A 21,251-nucleotide genomic window follows, 5' to 3' on the forward strand; every position below is an offset into this window, starting at 1 on the left:
TTCTAATGTAGACTATATTTTAATACATCTAACCACTATGTGTGCATGTACACACGATAGGACAGCAAATTAAGCTACCGGTTTACCAGAATAGAGTAGAATCGAGTAGTAATGTTGATATCCTTTCTGTTCATTGTTCACCAGAATGGAGCTGAGTGAAGTAGTAATGTTGATATCCTTTCTGTTCATTGTTCACCAGAATGGAGCTGAGTGAAGTAGTAATGTTGATATCCTTTCTGTTCATTGTTCACCAGAATGGAGCTGAATGGAGTAGTAACATGTGACTGTTGATCTCCTTCCTGTTCATTTCGGTCTGATGAACCGATATCTATGAACCTTGTGGGATTCCGTTGAGCAACAGGAACTGGTTGATGACACAACTACACTCCTATCTCTCACAACTAGCGGTAGATGCAGGCGTAAAATGTGTCGTATTAGAAAAGGTTGAGCGTCCACAGAAAGAAAAGACTCCATCAATACAGAATGAAAATGTTTTCTAATGGAATCGGCTGCTGAGAACGTCTAACAATAGCAAGGAATACGAGGAGTATGTACACGCGCTTCAGAGGAATGACACGCGCTACAGAGGAATGACACGCGCTACAGAGGAATGACACGCGCTACAGAGGAATGACACGCGCTCCAGAGGAATGACAATGTGGAAAAAAAGGCGCTTAGGGCTTCGATGCTGCTGCCTGATGCTCCAAAATGCATCGTGTTGTCAAACAAGAATTAATTTTTAAGTTTTTTTTTTTTTAATTTTAATATTCATAACCATAATTTATAATTCTACTTGTAAGCCTACTATAAAACATTAAGTTACCATGTCATAGGTCAATAGGTATAATGAAGTAGAGTGACCTCGGCATACGAAGGAAAATAGTGAGTTCAGTTTTTTTATAGTCGCCTCTGAATTTTAAAAAGTACAAAATATTACAGGGGCCCCCAAAATCTCCAGCCAGCGCCCCGTTCAATCCTCCCCTGTTTAATGCCGGTACTAATACATAGTCCTACAAAAGTAAACTAAACCCAGCCCCCCCCCCCCCACCCCCAACGCCAGCCTGTACTGGTGAATAGAAACTTGGAAAGGTCAAGGTCTCTATCTTGTTTATAAGATAATAGCTGAATTTGTTCCGACTTACTTCACGGTTGCTAATTTCCATCTCAGAAGTAACTTTTTACCACTGACTACTACTAGGTAGGTCTCTACGAAATATAAAATATCCCCATAGAAAAAAAATCACTAACAAACAATCGACTATTGTGGTAAGCTGTTTTTTTAAACAGCCACTAACATAATCAGCTAATAAAAGCAGAGCTGAAATGCGCGGTTAATTGTATGAGAATCCAAATTAAACACCCGCATCTTCTGCTGATCCAACATCTGCTTTAGCCTGGCCCCAGCACACGACAAGCTCACTGCTACAGAAGATCTGCTTCCATCAGAAGGTTCGTCCAAGTGTGGGAATGGCACTGGTCGAGGGGATAGCCACTTCAAGTGTACTTGTGTTTTACGTGAACGGGGTCAAGGTAAGAAGTGTTACTTCATTTCGTCTTAACTGTGGTCATTTTAACAACTTCTAGAAATTCATTTATAAACATGTATCTACAAATATTTACTGAAAGTAGCAAAAGCAAATTGTCAACTCCAGCTAAAGCAAAATTTCTAGCTCTAGGGTCACTAAAGTTAGCTCTAGGGTAACCAAAGTTAGCTTTTGGGTCATCAAAGTTTGATCTTGGGTCACCAAAGTTAGATCTAGGGTCACCAAAGGTAGCTCTAGGGTCTCCAAAGTTAGCTCTAGGGTCACCAAAGTTAGCTCTTGGGTCACCAAAATTTCCCGTATGTTTACCAAAGTTTACATTGGACTGAGAGTGTTGCTAATCTCCCCCCCCCCTCTTCAAGATCGCCGTAGACTGGAGCTATCGAGCCTCATCTACCCGGCACACATAACCAATACACTAAAATTGAGAGGACTGAACAATTGACCCCTAATGTGCAGGGTTTCCACTGTGGGTGATAACCAGTGTTTCTTCCAGACTTTTTTCTCCGAGGAGGGGGGGGGGCACTTGAAATTCTCGGGGGGAGGGCGGACACTGTTAAAAGTATATATTTTCTATATAATTTTCGTTTCGTTGGGGGGGGGGGGGGGGGGAGGGGGCGGTAGACTTTCTTCTGGGTGCTCCACCCCCCCTCCCCCAAATAAACCAAACAATACATGACAAAGAAACTCGATGCTGACACAGGCTACTCTTGCAATCAGCTTGAGAGAACACCAAAAGGCAGTTAAAAAATAAATGTGGAGTTGTCAGCCCATTTCTATGTGAAAGTTGGTGACACATAGTTTCACATACTAACAACGTAACACCTGTTTTATCTACTGCTGATGTCTTTCCCTAGATTAAAGTTGGCGACACATGCTAAAGCAACGTAACACCTGTTTTAACTATTGCTCATCTCTTTCCCGAGATGAAAGTTGGCGACACATACTAACAACATAGCGTTAACCTATTGCTCATGTTTTTCCCTAGGTGGAAGATGGTAACGTGGACCCCGAGATGACGCTCCTGACCTACCTCCGCACCAAACGTATCCTTGACCTTGTCCCCGTTAGGGGGCGCTAACATTAATCAGAGTTTTTTCCAGGCATCTCTTCGTAACAGTGTCCGCCCCCCCCCCCCCCCCGAAGAAAGTCTACCGCCCCCCCCCCCCCCCGGAGAAAAAGTCTGGAAGAAACACTGACATTAATACAAGTGGTTCCGGCCTGGTTGTAAATATTGTGCTTGGTTAAGGTTTTGTTTAGTGATGGTAAACAATGCAAGCTATTTATAGTATGAGACAAAGTTTAGGACAGTGTTCCATAAGTCGCCAAACGGAAACACAACATCAACACAACTTAACGAGATAATGTTAGTAGTTGTAATCTTAGCAGAACAGAATTAGTTGAATCACTAGACAGAGTTAACGTTTAAAAATATGACGTAGCGTTGGCCTTGACCTTGAGTACAGTCCGACTGACCGGAAGTAAACTCGGCTGTGGAGAAGGCGGATGTGGTGCCTGCACAGTCATGGTGTCTGAATATGAGCCTGAGAAGAATCAAATCAAATATCCTTTTGGTTACGGTGTAGCGTGCATACATATGTACATACAACTTTACACACTTGTTTATAGGCCTACACGTGGATATGTAATCAAATTGTACATGTACAAACACCTTTATGTATCTTACAACAAAGTACAAGTACACACACAAATATGTACACACGTCATTACATGGTCTAAAAAGTTCACAGAGCGCATTATTTCCCTTGACTTCCTTACACACTATAGCATCAACGCCTGTCTGGCTCCCGTCTGCTCCATGCACGGACTGGCTGTGACCACAGTGGAGGGGATAGGGAACCTCAGCAACATACACCCCGTACAGGTAGCCAACATACGTCCAGTACAGGTAGCCAACATACACCCAGTACAGGTAGCCAACATACACCCAGTACAGGTAGCCAACATACAGTACAGGTAGCCAACATACGCCCAGTACAGGTAGCCAACATACAGTACAGGTAGCCAACATACAGTACAGGTAGACAACATACGCCCAGTACAGGTAGCCAACATACACCCAGTACAGGTAGCTGACATACACCCAGTACAGGTAGCCAACATACAGTACAGGTAGCCAACATACGCCCAGTACAGGTAGCCAACATACAGTACAGGTAGCCAACATACAGTACAGGTAGACAACATACGCCCAGTACAGGTAGCCAACATACACCCAGTACAGGTAGCTGACATACACCCAGTACAGGTAGCTGACATACACCCAGTAGATGTTGAAATGTTTAAACCTCCATGTCTGATGATGTTGTTATGTTCTAACACCTCCATGTATGATGATGTTGGTATGTTCTATCACCTCCATGTCGAATGATGTTGTTATGTTCTCACACCACCATGTATGATGATGTTGTTATGCTGTACCACCGCCATGTATGATGATGATGTTATGCTGTACCACCACCAGGAGAGGATCGCTAGGTTCCACGGGTCACAGTGTGGTTTCTGCACCCCCGGCATTGTGATGAGCATGTACACGCTACTGAGGAACAACAACAACCCAACCACCAGGGAGATGGAAGAATACTTTGATGGTTTGTTTCATATCTAGCCCAATTTTGGGATTTTTGTTTCATAAATTCTGATTCTAGTTTTTAAATGATTTATAATTAACATGGTTTACGCCCACAGCCCAGCTTTTTCAACAAGGAATCGTGCACGTTAAAACACACACAAAATGTAAACATTGGTTCCCACCCCTACCTCGTGTTATGTAACATTGCCACACACCATCTAACATTTTTAGAAACTACAACCTCTTACCCCACTAAAAACCGTCTTCCATAACTATTTTAAATGTTCCAGGGAATCTATGTCGCTGTACAGGTTACAGGGCCATCTTAGACGGATTTAGAACTTTTACTAAGGTATTTTTTTGGGACCGATTCTGAACCTTTACTAAGGTTTATTTTTATTTTTTATTTTTTTTTTAACCGATTTTGAACTTGTACCTTGGTTATTTACATTGAAAGATTCTGGATCCTTTCAAATAAATTTTAATTGCAATGAAGAAATTTACTTCTCTCTTATTTGCTTGGTATCACGTCACCTTTGACCTTGATGGCCTCTAGAATGCTAACCGGACGATGAACACATCTGTGTTATCCAAATTTACCAGTGAACCCATTTGTTAACTTTAATTCACTTTCGTCTTCAGGAGTTCAAATGTGCCATGGGCGAGAACTGCTGCCAAAATAAAAGTTCGAATCAGATCGTAGCTAATGGTAGTGCCAGCAACGGTCACGTGAATGGCAGCGTCACTAACGGTGGTGATGACGTCACAGACTGTGCTACACGCCACAGATTGGAGGTAACAAAATGATTCGCTAGCCTGAGCTCACGTGATAGGTCACAGACTATACATCGATCTATGATGTAGATCCCTCGCAACTGTTATTTATTATATCCCGGCCTGTATTCTTAATCTATGTTGGAGAAATAAAATAGTTCCGTCTCATCACGTTTAAGTTTTGCACCTGTATTTTGTATTTTGGCATCGGTAACATATCGTAACTAGAAATCTATAACCTCGCGAGAACTTATCAAAATTGCGGCAAAATTATTTTGAAAAAAATGTGCGCACTTTAACTACAGCCTGGTGATAGGGGTGAGTGATAAAGTACAGTGACGGTGTGCGGGTGGCTTTTTTTGTTTTGAGCCTTTGAAAAATACATCAGATTAACTCTACTTCATCTGCCCTAAAAGATACCATTTGTTTATAAAGCGGGTGATGAATTTTTCACAGAAGCCTGCATTCTAACGCTGTTTTGATAGAGATACATATAGAGTCATTCACCTGTTGTTGTCTTGTGTGCATGATTATGTAATCAACATGAATCAACATCCTACAGATCATTGGACCAAAGATAGATAACCTAAAGCCTTATAATCCTAACCAAGAGCCGATATTTCCACCTGACCTAAAGGTAAGCGGACCATGAGTCTTGTTCTCATACCTTGTCCGTGTTTTGTACCATTCAAATATGGACGCGTGCGAGAAAATAAAGGTGGGGTTGATACCAATAGACGTGTTATGTTTTGAGTCAGTTTTGACTCGCTTTTTATGAAGCGATATCTTTCACTCGATCATTTGGGTTCTTGTTATGTTCAAATCTAGACAACTCCATCATGTATGTTGCTGGATCCCATTAACAGCTGTAAGGGAATTCAATGTTATTTTGCTGGTTTAAGCAATTTTGCCATAACAAAACTAAATGCCTACCCCAGAGGCCTTGCGAGGCAGGGGCGGGGGTACGGGCCGCACCGGATGACACCGTGTAGGGGTGGGGTGACACCAAGACAAAAATTTGCAAAACCTATAGAAGAAATATGCTTTTTTTTGTCATTTCTTGACGATTCAGACAAGGGGCGTGGAAGGGAGGGGGGGGAGACACCATTATATAAACCTGCTAATTACAGGTAAAACAGTGTTACATCGAGCTGTATTAATAACCACCTATAGACAAACATCTTTACTATTAACTGTGAACACTTTAAAGCTATCACCCCAAGGGGGGGGGTTGATTCCAACTGCAAAATTTACAGAGGAGAGAAACGTTTAGTTAAAATATTTTCAATAACTTATTAGTCAATGAATGACCGGGGTGGGATGACACTACATTTAATAATTTACAACGAAAACTTTGTTTTTTTCCCGTTTGAATTAAATGGTGGATTAAAATTATGTGTGCAAAAATTCTCGCCATTTTGGTAAAATGGCTGGGGTATACACCAAAGGCATATATATATATATATATATATATATATATATATATATATATATATATATATATATATATATATATATATTCCTTTTGGTGGGGAGGGGGGTGACACCATGAGGTACCGCGCCGGGTGACACCCGACCTAGCGACGCCACTTGCCTACCCTAATATATACAGAGGCTCGAGATTTCTGCCCTGACTGTAACGATCCACTCAGTCCATCACCCTACGCTAGTTTTGGTCCGTCAATTCATTCATACAGGCGATTCATACGGGTGATTATAATCATAGAGGCGCGTTACTGTTCATTAGAATGTCGTCAATGGTTTTTTACTAGCATGTATTAAAAGTTGTTTGCCTCCCTTGGAAAGATGGGAGCAGTGGTGTAACTAGGGGAGGGCGGGTGGGGCGGCCGCCCAGGGCGCCGACCCCAAGGGGCGCCAAAAGGGGTAGAAACATTAAATTTTATAGCTCATTTTAAGCCGAAGTATCGAAATATCAAAGTTACCAAAATAAACCGACTACAAGGTTTTTTACACACTGATTTAACTGTTTTCTATATCAATTTTGTGACAAGGAAATAGAAAATGTTACGGGATAGTAACTAGTAAGTAGCACCATAATCCTTTCCAGCTGGTAGGGGGGGGGGTGTGCATTTTCACAGACAGGAATAACTATATATAGAAATGGGAGGGAGAGGGCGAAAAATTGATAGTCCGCCCCGGGCGCCGGAATAGGTCTCTACGCCTCTTGATGGGGAGGGGGTCAAAGAAACATGTAAACGGTGCTCTGGTCGTATACGGTTTAATCCAGACCCAACATAGAACCAGCTAATTTTGGGCTGGCATAGATTTTATACAGTTGCATTTAACATGCTTTAGTGAACAGCTCAAAGACCTGTTGACCTTTCAACTGTTTCTTGTATATACTCAGGTGAACTACCAGAAATACCACAGAGACTCGCTTCACTTCTCTAACGGAAATGTCGCCTGGGTACAGCCCCAGACATTAGAACAACTTCTCAACCTGAAGGCTAAATATCCTAAGGCTAAAATTATGGTCGGAAATACGGAAATAGGTAAGATAATTATGGCTGGCAATACGGAAGTAGGTAAAATACAATCGTATACATGAAAATAAAAATTGTTACAACGTAAGATAACCCCTCGATTTAGGATGAAAAACTCTTGTACTTTCATAGTCGCCTCCCCCTCTCCCGCCATAAGATTCCCACTCACCACAGGACGAAATTAATGTACACCACAGAGTGTACAGCGTCTCCCAAAAATCCATCCTCAGTTTTAAGCTTTTCTTTATAAAAAAATATGTCACTGATAACTGATCACTGATCAGACATGTCGGAGCCGGGATTATCGTGTAACAACGTGTTTAAACCGTCAGGATTGCGGCTCTGAAGTCTTTTAATAAAAACCCATTAAAAGTGCACTAACTGTATCCGATCCTTTTATTGATTGAATATTCAACCATACTATGGTCTAAGGTAAAAACTTTATTCTTGTGCTCCATAGGGATCGAGACAAAGTTCAAGAACATGAAGTACCCAGTCCTAGTGTCAGCCACGCAGGTCAAAGAACTGCTCACCCTGTCGCACGTGCCAGATGGTCTGAGGGTCGGGGCCTCGGTCACACTCTCACAGCTACACGAGGAACTTCTGAGGTCAATCAACTCTCTACCTGGTAATTCTACGCCTGTGCACTCCAACCCCCCTACCCTTAAATAAACGCCATTAGATCTAAATTAGCCTTCCTTTGGGGAAAAATCTGGCCAGCTCTTGTCATTGTTAAGATAAACACAATCATGAGATTTTTCATTTTACATTTCTTGCATTACAGCTGTCAAGTCTTAGACCTAAGTGCCATTAAATTAAAATGCTTAGCTCCTCCCCCCCAATAGTAAAGTTTTTTAGTGCCAGTATTCCAATATTTATGTGTTTTGGATTTCCATATGTGTGTGAGGGTGGGGGAAAGAGGGATTGTAGTTAACTTGTTGTTAGTCTGATATTGTTAATGTTAGTGTGTCTGACAGTCTGCTATTTGTGTACATAAAAAATTTAAAATAGCAAATTTTAGCAGATGTTTTAGACAACACTGCTAAGGTCCCCACCCCCACACCACTCAACAAAAATATGCTTTTCGTCGTGTATAAAAAAAAACAGGTAATTTAGCCTACACTCACACTGTCAACTTTCTCTAATGTTTCTGTCAAACTCGTGTAATGAAGTATTCTGTAGTTCCACCTAAAGTCTTGAAATAAATACACGTGCAACAATGTTTAACAAGAATGTGTTTACAGAGTATCAAGTGGGCGTTTTTGTGGCTATGGCTGAGATGTTGAAATGGTTTGCCAGTCACCAGATCAGGAATGTAGCTGTGAGTTATTTTTTTTAAAAAGGGTTCTGTTTAAACACATTTAATTCTATGACCGTATGGGCAAATATTTACTCTCTGGTACACCAAACAAATTTTACGCAGAAATTATATTTAAGAGGATTAAACATTAGTAAAATTATAACATTTTAAATTGAATGAATTTAAAGTCAGTTGCTGGGAATATAATGACTGCAAGTCCAATATCAGACCTAAACCCCCTGTTTTTGGCCTCTGGGACTTCAGCTGTGGTCCAATCTAAAGGTGAGTAAATTGTTTATTATTTTCCCCTGAAATGTGTTTTGTTTGGGCAAAGATAATCATTAATTTTTTTCTTAAATCCTAAGTTTTAATGTAAGCAAGACTACTTTTAGGATGTTTGAACTACAAGTTTTAAAAATTAAATATTAGGACCTAAATTTGTATTTTAATGTATGCTTTTTCTCAAGATAATTTTAAAAAGTCCTTACTGGAGTTCTTGTTCTTTCCTGGAACAGAAAGAGGTCGCAGAGTTTTAAAAATAGACAAGAACTTCTTCTGTGGCTACAGACAAACATCAGTGGCAGAAGATGAGATCTTGGTGTCAATCACAATACCCTACACCAAGAAGGTGAAATATTTAAGTCACAATTCCCTATACCAAGAAGGTGAAATATTTAAATCACAATTCCCTATACCAAGAAGGTGAAATATTTAAATCACAATTCTCTATACCAAGAAGGTGATATTTAAATCACAATTCCCTATTCCAAGAAGGTGAAATATTTAAATCACAATTCTCTATACCAAGAAGGTGATATTTAAATCACAATTCCCTATACCAAGAAGGTGAAATATTTAAATCACAATTCTCTATACCAAGAAGGTGATATTTAAATCACAATTCCCTATACCAAGAAGGTGAAATATTTAAATCACAATTCCCTATACCAAGAAGGGGTAATATTTAAATCACAATTCCCTATACCAAGAAGGTAAAATATTTAAATCACAATTCTCTATACCAAGAAAGTGATATTTAAATCACAATTCCCTATACCAAGAAGGTGAAATATTTAAATCACAATACCCTATACCAAGAAGGTGAAATATTTAAATCACAATTCCCTATACCAAGAAGGTAAAATATTTAAATCACAATTCCCTATACCAAGAAGGTGATATTTAAATCACAATTCCCTATACCAAGAAGGTGAAATATTTAAATCACAATTCCCTATACCAAGAAGGTGAAATATTTAAATCACAATTCTCTATACCAAGAATGTAAAAAATTTACGTCTCAATTCCCTATACCAAGAAGGTAAAATATTTAAATCATAATTCCTTATACCAAGAAGGTAAAACATTTAAGTCTTAATTCCTAATACCAATAATTATTTCAACATTATAATGACTTACAACCAATTTACAATCAATGTTTCAGGGCCAGTTTTTTAACGGTTACAAACAGGCCAATCGGAAGGATGATGACATATCCCTAGTTAATGCAGGTATGATGGTGACCATATCAGAGGCTAACAAGATCACAGGCTTGACACTGGCTTATGGAGGGATGGGGATCAAAACTCTACTTGCAAGCAAGGCAATGGAAAGTGTTATAGGAGAGTAGGTTGACATGGGCTGTCAAGGGTTGTGTGCTTGAGTCTGTTAGGTCGCTGATGGTTAGCAGTATGTGTTTGCAAAAACGCAAGTCAAATTATACAGATAAAAAGTGAAGAAAATAAATCGCCCCACAGTAGATAGACATAGATGATTAAGTGGAAATTGATATTATCTTCTCATGTTCTTTGAAGTTGGGTAAGGAAAATAAACTGTTCTCTCAGATCATACTTAGCTGTGTACAAAATAGACATTAAAATAAAATGTTAAACACATAATTGGATACTTACCTCCCTTGCATCCTCTTTGGACATTGAATTCCAATTTTTTAACTATCTTGATTTTTTCAAAAAAAGAAAATATAAATATGTGTTACTGTTTTGACTAGTGAATGGAATGACAAGTTGGTGACTAAAGTTTGTGACTGTATATTGTGTCACTGTTTTGACTAGTGAATGGAATGACAAATTGGTGACTAAAGTTTGTGACTATATTGTGTCACTGTTTTAACTAGTGAATGGAATGACAAGCTGGTGACTAAAGTTTGTGACTTGTTGTCTGCTGACCTGCCACTGACACCAGGGGCACCTGGTGGTGTTGTAGAATACAGACGGGCATTGACCATGAGTTTTTTCTTCAAGTTTTATGTCTACGTCTACGAGAAAATACACAGAACCCGTGTGAGTAATTTTTAATCATTATTCTTCTGTAACAAAATTGATGATGCACTGACTATACTAAATATAATTCCGATTATTATTGAATTGACATGCTATTTCATGCAATACAAGTTTTAACTTTTTTTTAAAAAGAATTTCCTAGACCTGAGTTCAATTCAGCCATTGGAAGCTTCAACAAGTACCTCGATGCAGGTGGTGGGAGGAACAGATTCTAGAGAATCATTAGAGTGTGTTGGGAAATCCAATGTCCATTTGTCAGCTTTACAGCAGAGCACTGGAGAGGCTGTCTATATTGATGATATGGCACCAGAGGAGGGTTAGTTCAAAACATTGAACATTTCACACACTGTTTTTATATGAAGACATGAAACAATTATGGTTATCATGGGTTATTTTTTTAAATGTTTGATTTGTCAAATAAAGCATTAACTCAACCAGTATAATTTTAAGTTAAACTTAGTTCATTTGTGTTGAGTTTTAACTGTATTTTATTATTTTGACAATAAAATATGTCATTAACCGTATTATAAATGTACCTCAATAAACAGGAGAACTCTTCATGTCGCTTGTGACCAGTACCAAAGCTTATGCTAAGATACTCAGCATTGACCCCTCTGCTGCTCTGAATGCCCCAGGTGTTGTAGATTTTGTGTCTGCCAAGGATGTCCCAGGTGCTAACCACTTGGGGATAGTCATGCCTAAGATCTTTGAAGACACTGAGGTTAGAATATTGTTCCTGTAGTTGTAGAATTCCTTTTTTAATAAACTGTCTATGCTATTAACATATTGATTGTTTTTAGGTGACCTGTCAGGGGCAGATAATTGGTGCCATTGTTGCTGATACCCATGATCATGCTAGAAGTGCAGCTAAACTTGTGAAGGTGGAATATGAGGAGAAAAGACCTCTGATCATCACCATGAATGTTGGTTTCATTGTAGTATAAAATTTACATCAGTTTCATTAAAGTAGCAGACTAAAATTGTAACAATTTTAAGTCATATTAAATTGTAATGTAGTTAACAGCAAAGTATTAAAAATTGCAGATATGAACATTTTAAAAATGTCCTTAAATAAATAACAATAGAATTGTAACACACTTTTTTTTAATTTAAAAAATACAGGATGCTATCAAACACAAGTCATTTTTCAATCCTGAAAAAACTTTGACCATTGGTAATGTTGAAGAGGGATTTAAATCCTGTGATCACACCCTAGAGGGGAGTGTTAGAATCAATGGACAGAATCATTTCTACCTGGAAACTATGTCCACCAGAGTTTTCCCTAGAGAAGATAAGGAAGTGGAGGTGTTTACATCTACCCAGAATCCCTCAGAAGTACAGGTTGGTTATTTTTAAAAATTTATAACTGCTTGAAAGAGTTAACATTACTTACGATTTTGTATGTAGTAGCTATTTATTTATTCTCTAATTTTTTTAAGAATAAATTATTACACAATTGTGGTTTAAATCATGCACTAAAAAAGCATAATTATTAAATGATTATCAGCTACCAGCTCAAAATTTAAATCTGCATGAGTCTAATTTTATCAGACCTAAATTTTGCATGTGCTTTACTGAACAGGTTTCTGTTGTGCTTAAGTAAAATAATCTTTGTGTCATGATTTTACAATGTATTAACATTTATGTCAATTTGTAGGCACAGATTTCAGAGGCTTTAGGTGTGCCTTTAAATAAAGTTGTCATACGAGTAAAAAGGATTGGTAAGTTATGGTTATTGATTTTTTATCTACTTAATTTTTTAATTTATTTAATATTTCTCTATGTTTAAGATTTATGTGTGTTTGGGTGGTTCTAGGGCTAGGTTTTGACAGAAAGGAAAATTTTGAACATTGTTTTGTTAATTCAGGTGGTGGTTTTGGTGGGAAAGAAAGCCAGGGAGCTTTGTGTGCTGTGCCCACAGCTGTAGCTGCAAGAAAGTGAGTATTTCTCTAACATCCACAAGATTCAATTCTCTCTAGTATTTCTCTAACATCCAACAAGATTCAATTCTCTCTAGTATTTCTCTAACATCCACAAGATTCAATTCTCTCTAGTATTTCTCTAACATCCACAAGATTCAATTCTCTCTAGTATTTCTCTAACATCCACAAGATTCAATTCTCTCTAGTATTTCTCTAACATCCAACAAGATTCAATTCTCTCTAGTATTTCTCTAACATCCACAAGATTCAATTCTCTCTAGTATTTCTCTAACATCCACAAGATTCAATTCTCTCTAGTATTTCTCTAACATCCACAAGATTCAATTCTCTCTAGTATTTCTCTAACATCCACAAGATTCAATTCTCTCTAGTATTTCTCTAACATCCACAAGATTCAATTCTCTCTAGTATTTCTCTAACATCCACAAGATTCAATTCTCTCTAGTATTTCTCTAACATCCACAAGATTCAATTCTCTCTAGTATTTCTCTAACATCCACAAGATTCAATTCTCTCTAGTATTTCTCTAACATCCACAAGATTCAATTCTCTCTAGTATTTCTCTAACATCCACAAGATTCAATTCTCTCTAGTATTTCTCTAACATCCAACAAGATTCAATTCTCTCTAGTATTTCTCTAACATCTAACAAAATTCAATTCTCTCTAGTATTTCTCTAACATCCACAAGATTCAATTCTCTCTAGTATTTCTCTAACATCCACAAGATTCAATTCTCTCTAGTATTTCTCTAACATCCTTCAAGATTCAATTCTCTCTAGCATTTCTCTAACATCCACAAGATTCAATTCTCTCTAGTATTTCTCTAACATCTAACAAAATTCAATTCTCTCTAGTATTTCTCTAACATCCTTCAAGATTCAATTCTCTCTAGTATTTCTCTAACATCTAACTAAATTCAATTATCTCTGTTGATTTCTTTTCAGAAATACATTTTTATGCTTACTCTTTATTTTACAAAATTTAAACCTTTTTGAGCCAATAGTTCATTTAAAAATTAGGCCTATCATTTACCTAAATTATTTTTTAGATTAGGAAAACCAGTGCGCTGCATATTTGAAAGAGATGAAGATATGGTAGCCACAGGAAATAGACATCCTTTTATGGGAGTGTATAAGGTTAGTATACTTTTAAGAGTTCTCTCAAACAAGGTTTTAAGTTTAGATGTTTATAAAGTAACTGACATTGTCCTCCAAATTAATTTGCTAGGAAACTGATTCATTAAAATGAACTTAACTACCACTAGTTTAAAGAAATTAATCACTTATAAATCAAAACTGCTCAGGTTGGCTTCACATCAAATGGAAAGATTATGGCCCTTGATTTAGAGCTATACAACAATGGTGGAAACAGTGTTGATCTTTCCCTTGCAGTAAGTTTTTAGGCTCTAAGTTTATTTGGCTTGTAATTTTCTTTCAATAAAATTTCAATCAGTAAAATGTTAGATTCAAATAATAAGTAGTTACAGTAGTATTGTTTTTCTTTTCTAATGTAGGTATTAGAAAAAGCAGTTCTTGAAACTGATTCCTCCTATCGCTTTGAAAACTTGCGAGTTATTGGGAGAAGCTGTAAAACAAATATTATGTCCAACACAGCTTTCAGAGGATTTGGTGGAGTCCAGGCTAATTTTATACTTGAATCTGTAATGGATGATATTGCTGCTTTTCTGAAAGAGGACCCTGTTCAGGTTTTTCAAAAATGTTGTTTCTTTAGATTTCCCAAATCAAATAATTTTGGGGAAAAAATGTCAGTTATATCTGTGCATGTGTAAACTTAGAAATTTTTTATTGTTAATGAAATTTAAAAAATAGTTTTAATACTTTTAGGTTCGACAAAAAAACTTTTTCCAACCTAAAGATGTATCACACTTTAACATATCAGCTGGTGGAGACTGCATCAGGAGATGTTGGGACATGTGTATGAGTAAAAGTGATTACATTCATAGAAGGAAGGAAGTTGATGATTACAATGAGTAAATATTTTTAGATTATTGTTTGGAAACTACTCAAATATTTGTAAAATATACATATATATCTTTCATAACATTAATAAAGTTACTTTCACATGTATGTTCTAGCATTAAATGGAATGTGCACATTTTATATGATGCAAACATAAAAGGGTGGCTAGAGCAAAGATAAAATCATTGACTTACCTTTTCTCTATTTGTATTTTTTCTTCCTTGTAATCCAATGTAAGACTTTACAATAGTTAATAATGATGATACAACAAGAAGTTTTCTCAAAAAATTGATTCAGACATGTATTTTAAGTCCACAAAACTTTTGATGTACTAAATTGTGTCAGTTTATTGGAGGAGCAGTGTTTCTTCCAGACTTTTTTTCTCTGGGGGGGCACTTGAAATTTTTGGGGGGGGGGGGGGGGCGGTAGACTTTCTTCGGGGGGGGGGGGGGGGGGGCGGACACTGTTAAAAGTATATATTTTCTATATAAATTATATAAATTTCATTTCGTTCGGGGGGCGGTAAAAAATTTTTTGGGGGAGGGCTTTGCCCCCCCCCTCAAAGAGATGCCTGGAAGAAACTCTGTGGAGGAGGGGGGCATTTCCTATAAATGATACATAATATAAGTGAGTTTGGTCTAAGTAAATGTTATATAATGTCATTATATGTGGTGACTTATATGTTATAATATGTGCACTATTTAATCTGTTTATTTTTAGAAAAAATCGTTGGAAAAAGAAAGGAATTGCTGTTACTCCGCTAAAATTTGGAATTTCTTTTGCTCTTAAACATATGAATCAGGTTAGTTTTTTTTTACTTAAGTATGTAGATAGCAACAAATATGGTTTTAACTTAAGCATTCTGAAAATATTTTTATCTTCAACATTTTTCAGGCTGGTGCCTTAGTGCACATTTATAAAGATGGTTCAGTTCTAATAGCACATTCTGGTATTGAGATGGGCCAGGGGCTACATATTAAAGTTATGCAGGTGAGAAATCATATTTTATCAACAAAGAACTTTCTTGTGATGAAAACATATTTCTAGACTTTCTAAAACTGTTAATGTGTTTAGGCCTAAGTAAAGTTTATAATTCATGAAAAAGGGAGAAAACAACAAACATTCTGTATATTTTTTAGCTTCATTAGATTTATTTATACATTTTTTTAGCTTTTATTTATACATTTTTTTAGCTTTAATAATGTATTTTCATATGAGTTTGTTTTAGTTGTGATCAACAATGTTTCATTTTCTAATGAATAAAATAGAAAATACACTGAATTCTTTTACAGTAACATACAAAACATCAGTTAATAATCAAGTATTTTTTATTCAAACATTATACAAGTCATATTTTGTCTGTTTAATGACAATTTTCTATGAAAGATTTTTTTTTTTAAATAGTTAATTTTAAATAATAAAAAAAAATTAATAGAAATATTTTAGGAGCAAAAAACATTAATGGAAGCATGTTTTCTGATTGTCTTAGATCGCTAGTGAGGTTTTTGGGTTACCTCTGTCCAGAATTCATATCCAAGAAACATCTACAAGCACCGTACCAAATACGTTTCAAACAGCAGCCAGTGTTAGCACTGATCTAAATGGAATGGCAGTCAAGGTTTGGCAATTTATATGTTATTCATAGGCTATCACAGAGTAAATAAAATGTATGTAGCTTAGATAGTGCTAGTTACCACACAACTTAAGGATAATTACAGTGGAGGTCTTCTTCAGCACATAACAACATGATCAAAATCTTACATAATAAAAGAAAATAAGAGGCTAAATTTTGCATTCATGTAATCATATACTAAGATGACCTTAGTTATTTATTTATTTAAATAAAAGTTACTGTTTATGCTCATCTCCAATCTTCACTGTACCAAATTATTTTTTATAGTATGCTTGTGAGACATTGAAAGACAGACTATCACCTTATATAAAAGCCAAGCCAAAAGCCAGCTGGGATGAATGGGTATGTTACTTAAATGCAGTTACAAGTGCATGTTTTATAAACAATGTGTAGAATTAAAGCCATTACAACATTAAAACTTGGAACACTTAAAATGTAATCACAGTGTGAAGTTAAACTGACACCATTAAATGAGGGTAAGTGATGAAAAAAATCAACACAATCACTACAGTAGTTGTGTTTGACAGCACATGTGCACATCTAAGTGACATAGCTTTGATGTAGTTCATTATTCTTTTTGAGTTTTCTAAACTATTAAAAAAAGATGTTTCTGCTGATTAATGTTAGCTTGGTTATAGGTAAAAGATGCCTTCTTGGACAGGGTGAGCTTGTCATCCACAGGATTCTATGGGTAAGTTTGACTTGTACAGAGTTTGTTGAAGTAGCAAGATTGGATCAGTTTAATGTTAGCTTTACATTCTACTTTGTTTTGACTATAATAATTATAGCTAACAATCTTTGTATGACTTTCTGCTAGAACCCCAGATGTAGGTTATGACATAGAAACCCATACTGGAAAGCCCTTTGCCTACTATACTTTTGGGGCAGCTTGTACGGAGGTGCAGATTGATTGCTTGACTGGAGACCACAAGGTCATTTTTTAACAATATATTTTTGATATATATTTGTAAAAATTGCTAAATAACTTTCTTAAAAGTTTTGTTGAAAACAAAATTTAGAAATTTTTAGTTGTCCAAACAAAAAAATAGAGCCCCCACCTGCTTATAATTCTTTATAGAGTCTATTATATAACTATCTAAAACTGTTATCAATTTACAGCTACTACGAACTGATATTGTAATGGACATAGGCCAAAGCATTAACCCAGCCATCGATGTCGGACAAATAGAAGGAGCATTTACACAGGTACAAGATTTACCATGGAAACTTCTTATTTAACCTTAAATTTGTAGAATCATCATAATGATTGTATAAAAGCTGTAGAAAGTAAAACTACCCAGATGACCATAATGATTGTATAAAAGCTGTAGAAAGTAAAACTACCCAGGTGACCATAATGATTGTATAAAAGCTGTAGAAAGTAAAACTACCCAGGTGACCATAATGATTGTATAAAAGCTGTAGAAAGTAAAACTACCCAGGTGACCATAATGATTGTATAAAAGCTGTAGAAAGTAAAACTACCCAGGTGACCATAATGATTGTATAAAAGCTGTAGAAAGTAAAACTACCCAGATGACCATAATGATTGTATCACTGAAACAGGGCTGCGGACTCATGCTGTTGGAAGACATCAAAGTGACTCCTGATGGAACTCACCTAACCAGAGGCCCAGGAAACTATAAAATTCCTTCATTTGGAAATATCCCTGCCAAATTTAATGTCTATTTTGTACCAGACAGTCCAAATCCTAAAGCTGTATTCTCATCTAGGGTAAGATAATTTAGCATATTTTATATAGACAGAACTCAAGTTGTGTGCCTGTCCATTTACAGATACCAGCTTTAAAGAGTTATACAGTAATTTAAAACACCTTATGTTTTAGGTGCATGGTAATAACTAGATCCAGGTGCACCAAAATGTTGCCATATGGCTATAAGTAGACCCAGGGGCACAAGTAGTTGTAATATCATCACAGGAACCCTGTAAATTATCAACCATTGATCTTGTTGGGAGCATGTTGTTCTAGTGTCATTAAGACTACTGGTACCCTAACTTGTTATCTATGTCATTAATTCAAGACTGCTGGAATACAAACTAATGAAAACATTCAAAACTTTTAATCCATAGGGCATAGGAGAACCCCCTCTACTTCTTGCATCCTCTGCATTATTTGCTATCAAGGATGCTATAAGAGCAGCAAGGAAAGATGCAGGAGAGTCAAATAGGTTTACTCTACACAGTCCTGCATTGCCAGCAAACATACGCATGGCTTGTGCAGACTCGTTTAGCTCTTTAAGCCAGGTAAATACATGGTTTGTCCAGCCTCGTTTAGCTCTTTAAGCCAGGTAAATACATGGTTTGTGCAGACTCGTTTCGCTCTTTAAGCCAGGTAAATACATGGTTTGTGCAGACTAGTTTAGCTCTTTAAGCCAGGTAAATACATGGTTTGTGCAGACTCGTTTCGCTCTTTAAGCCAGGTAAATACATGGTTTGTGCAGACTAGTTTAGCTCTTTAAGCCAGGTAAATACATGGTTTGTGCAGACTCGTTTCGCTCTTTAAGCCAGGTAAATACATGGTTTGTGCAGACTAGTTTAGCTCTTTAAGCCAGGTAAATACATGGTTTGTGCAGACTCGTTTCGCTCTTTAAGCCAGGTAAATACATGGTTTGTGCAGACTAGTTTAGCTCTTTAAGCCAGGTAAATACACGGTTTGTGCAGACTCGTTTAGCTCTTTAAGCCAGGTAAATACATGGTTTGTGCAGACTCGTTTAGCTCTTTAAGCCAGGTAAATACATGGTTTGTCCAGCCTCGTTTAGCTCTTTAAGCCAGGTAAATACATGGTTTGTGCAGACTCGTTTCGCTCTTTAAGCCAGGTAAATACATGGTTTGTGCAGACTAGTTTAGCTCTTTAAGCCAGGTAAATACACGGTTTGTGCAGACTCGTTTAGCTCTTTAAGCCAGGTAAATACACAGTTTGTGCAGACTAGTTTAGCTCTTTAAGCCAGGTAAATACATGGTTTGTGCAGACTCGTTTAGCTCTTTAAGCCAGGTAAATACATGGTTTGTGCAGACTAGTTTAGCTCTTTAAGCCAGGTAAATACACGGTTTGTGCAGACTAGTTTAGCTCTTTAAGCCAGGTAAATACACAGTTTGTGCAGACTAGTTTAGCTCTTTAAGCCAGGTAAATACATGGTTTGTGCAGACTAGTTTAGCTCTTTAAGCCAGGTAAATACATGGTTTGTGCAGACTAGTTTAGCTCTTTAAGCCAGGTAAATACATGGTTTGTGCAGACTAGTTTAGCTCTTTAAGCCAGGTAAATACATGGCTTGTGCAGACTAGTTTAGCTCTTTAAGCCAGGTAAATACATGGTTTGTGCAGACTAGTTTAGCTCTTTAAGCCAGGTAAATACATGACTTGTGCAGACTCATTTAGCTCTTTAAGCCAGGTAAATACATGGCTTGTGCAGACTTGTTTAGCTCTTTAAGCCAGATAAATACATGGCTTGTGCAGACTCATTTAGCTCTTTAAGCCAGGTAAGTACATGGTTTGTCCAGCCTCGTTTAGCTCTTTAAGCCAGGTAAATACATGGTTTGTGCAGACTAGTTTAGCTCTTTAAGCCAGGTAAGAGTATGGGTGGTATAAATTCTTTAGGCCCTTCAAACCACAGATTTATTTAGATCTTTAAGCCAGGTAAAAAGCATTATCATTGTAATTACAAAATATGCTATACAGAAACCTACAATCAATTTAAAATAATAATTTATCTGTATTTTGCTCTTATAAACCTCTTGTTCAAAACTAGGAGCTAATCTCATCATACAATGAATATCACCATAAAAAATTTAAATTTAGGTCAAATATTTATCTGCCTCATCAATCATCATACATGTGTTTTATTAATTGTTTAGTTTCCTGATTATCATGGATCATTATTTTTTATTTTATCAATCGTTTAGTTTCCTGAAATTAATGAAGATTCTTATCAACCTTGGACTGTGGATTTGTAATGTTCAAGAACAAAAATGGACACAGAAGTAAAAAAAAATGTATTGTTAATTAATCAGAAATGTTTACAAATTCATTAATTGATAACATTTAAATAATAAAGACGCATAATCAGCTTTAATTTTGCCACCAGCTGTAAGAGTGTAAGCAGTTTGAATTGATGTAATTAACTGATAATTTTTGTGTCATTCTTTGAGAACACATTCTCTACACCAACAACAGGAGACAGTGTTTAATTATCTCACAACTGGAGAGATTTCCTGTCTGAATAAAATGTAATTGTTTGCATGTTAAGTTAATTTATGTTTTATAATGGAAAGTTAAACTCTGTGTAGATCACACATTTATTATGGATGTATTAAACTCGGTGACCAGAATGCAACCATTACACTAGTTTCATTCAATTTTTTTAAATGTAATGGAATTCGTACTACAATAAAATTAAGTTAATTTTTATTTTATGTATATTATATTATGATTCTTAAAACTGTTTTTTGTATTAGTTAATACATGTTAGATAGTGCTAGGGAAAGTAAATGTGGCTGGGAATAGTGAGGATCACATTATGCCTCCATATGCCTAAGTCAAGAAACATGCACTCTACTTCATGTGCCAGTAGATTGCTAAGTCTAAAGTGTAATTTGTTTTTACAGAAAGATAAACCATTGGGTGTAGTCTGTCAAAACTTGGGTTTTCTATCTTGCAAGTCAAAA

At 36.5% G+C, this 21,251-nt stretch overlaps 1 protein-coding gene across 1 annotated transcript; it reads left to right on the forward strand.

The window, feature by feature from the left end:
• The first annotated feature begins 1,138 nt into the window (after nt 1-1,138).
• LOC131946796 (xanthine dehydrogenase/oxidase) lies at nt 1,139-20,672 on the forward strand. Its single transcript, XM_059307736.1, has 35 exons — nt 1,139-1,530; nt 2,530-2,587; nt 3,008-3,104; nt 3,321-3,426; nt 4,027-4,153; nt 4,425-4,486; nt 4,777-4,929; nt 5,471-5,545; nt 7,277-7,421; nt 7,873-8,040; nt 8,657-8,733; nt 8,901-8,994; nt 9,228-9,340; nt 10,157-10,338; nt 10,847-11,012; nt 11,145-11,328; nt 11,561-11,733; nt 11,813-11,935; nt 12,135-12,353; nt 12,670-12,733; nt 12,880-12,949; nt 14,006-14,093; nt 14,261-14,347; nt 14,471-14,662; nt 14,802-14,947; nt 15,657-15,738; nt 15,831-15,926; nt 16,426-16,554; nt 16,837-16,911; nt 17,208-17,260; nt 17,387-17,501; nt 17,689-17,775; nt 18,136-18,303; nt 18,661-18,834; nt 20,490-20,672. Exons 1-35 carry the CDS (start codon nt 1,468-1,470, stop codon nt 20,538-20,540), a joined length of 4,062 nt encoding a protein of 1,353 aa, XP_059163719.1. The 5' UTR covers nt 1,139-1,467; the 3' UTR covers nt 20,541-20,672.
• Nucleotides 20,673-21,251: the final 579 nt, after the last annotated feature.

The sequence above is a fragment of the Physella acuta genome, unplaced genomic scaffold (assembly GCF_028476545.2).
Source record: "Physella acuta isolate Inbredline_101_S28 unplaced genomic scaffold, ASM2847654v3 ptg000571l, whole genome shotgun sequence".
Taxonomy (NCBI): domain Eukaryota; kingdom Metazoa; phylum Mollusca; class Gastropoda; family Physidae; genus Physella; species Physella acuta.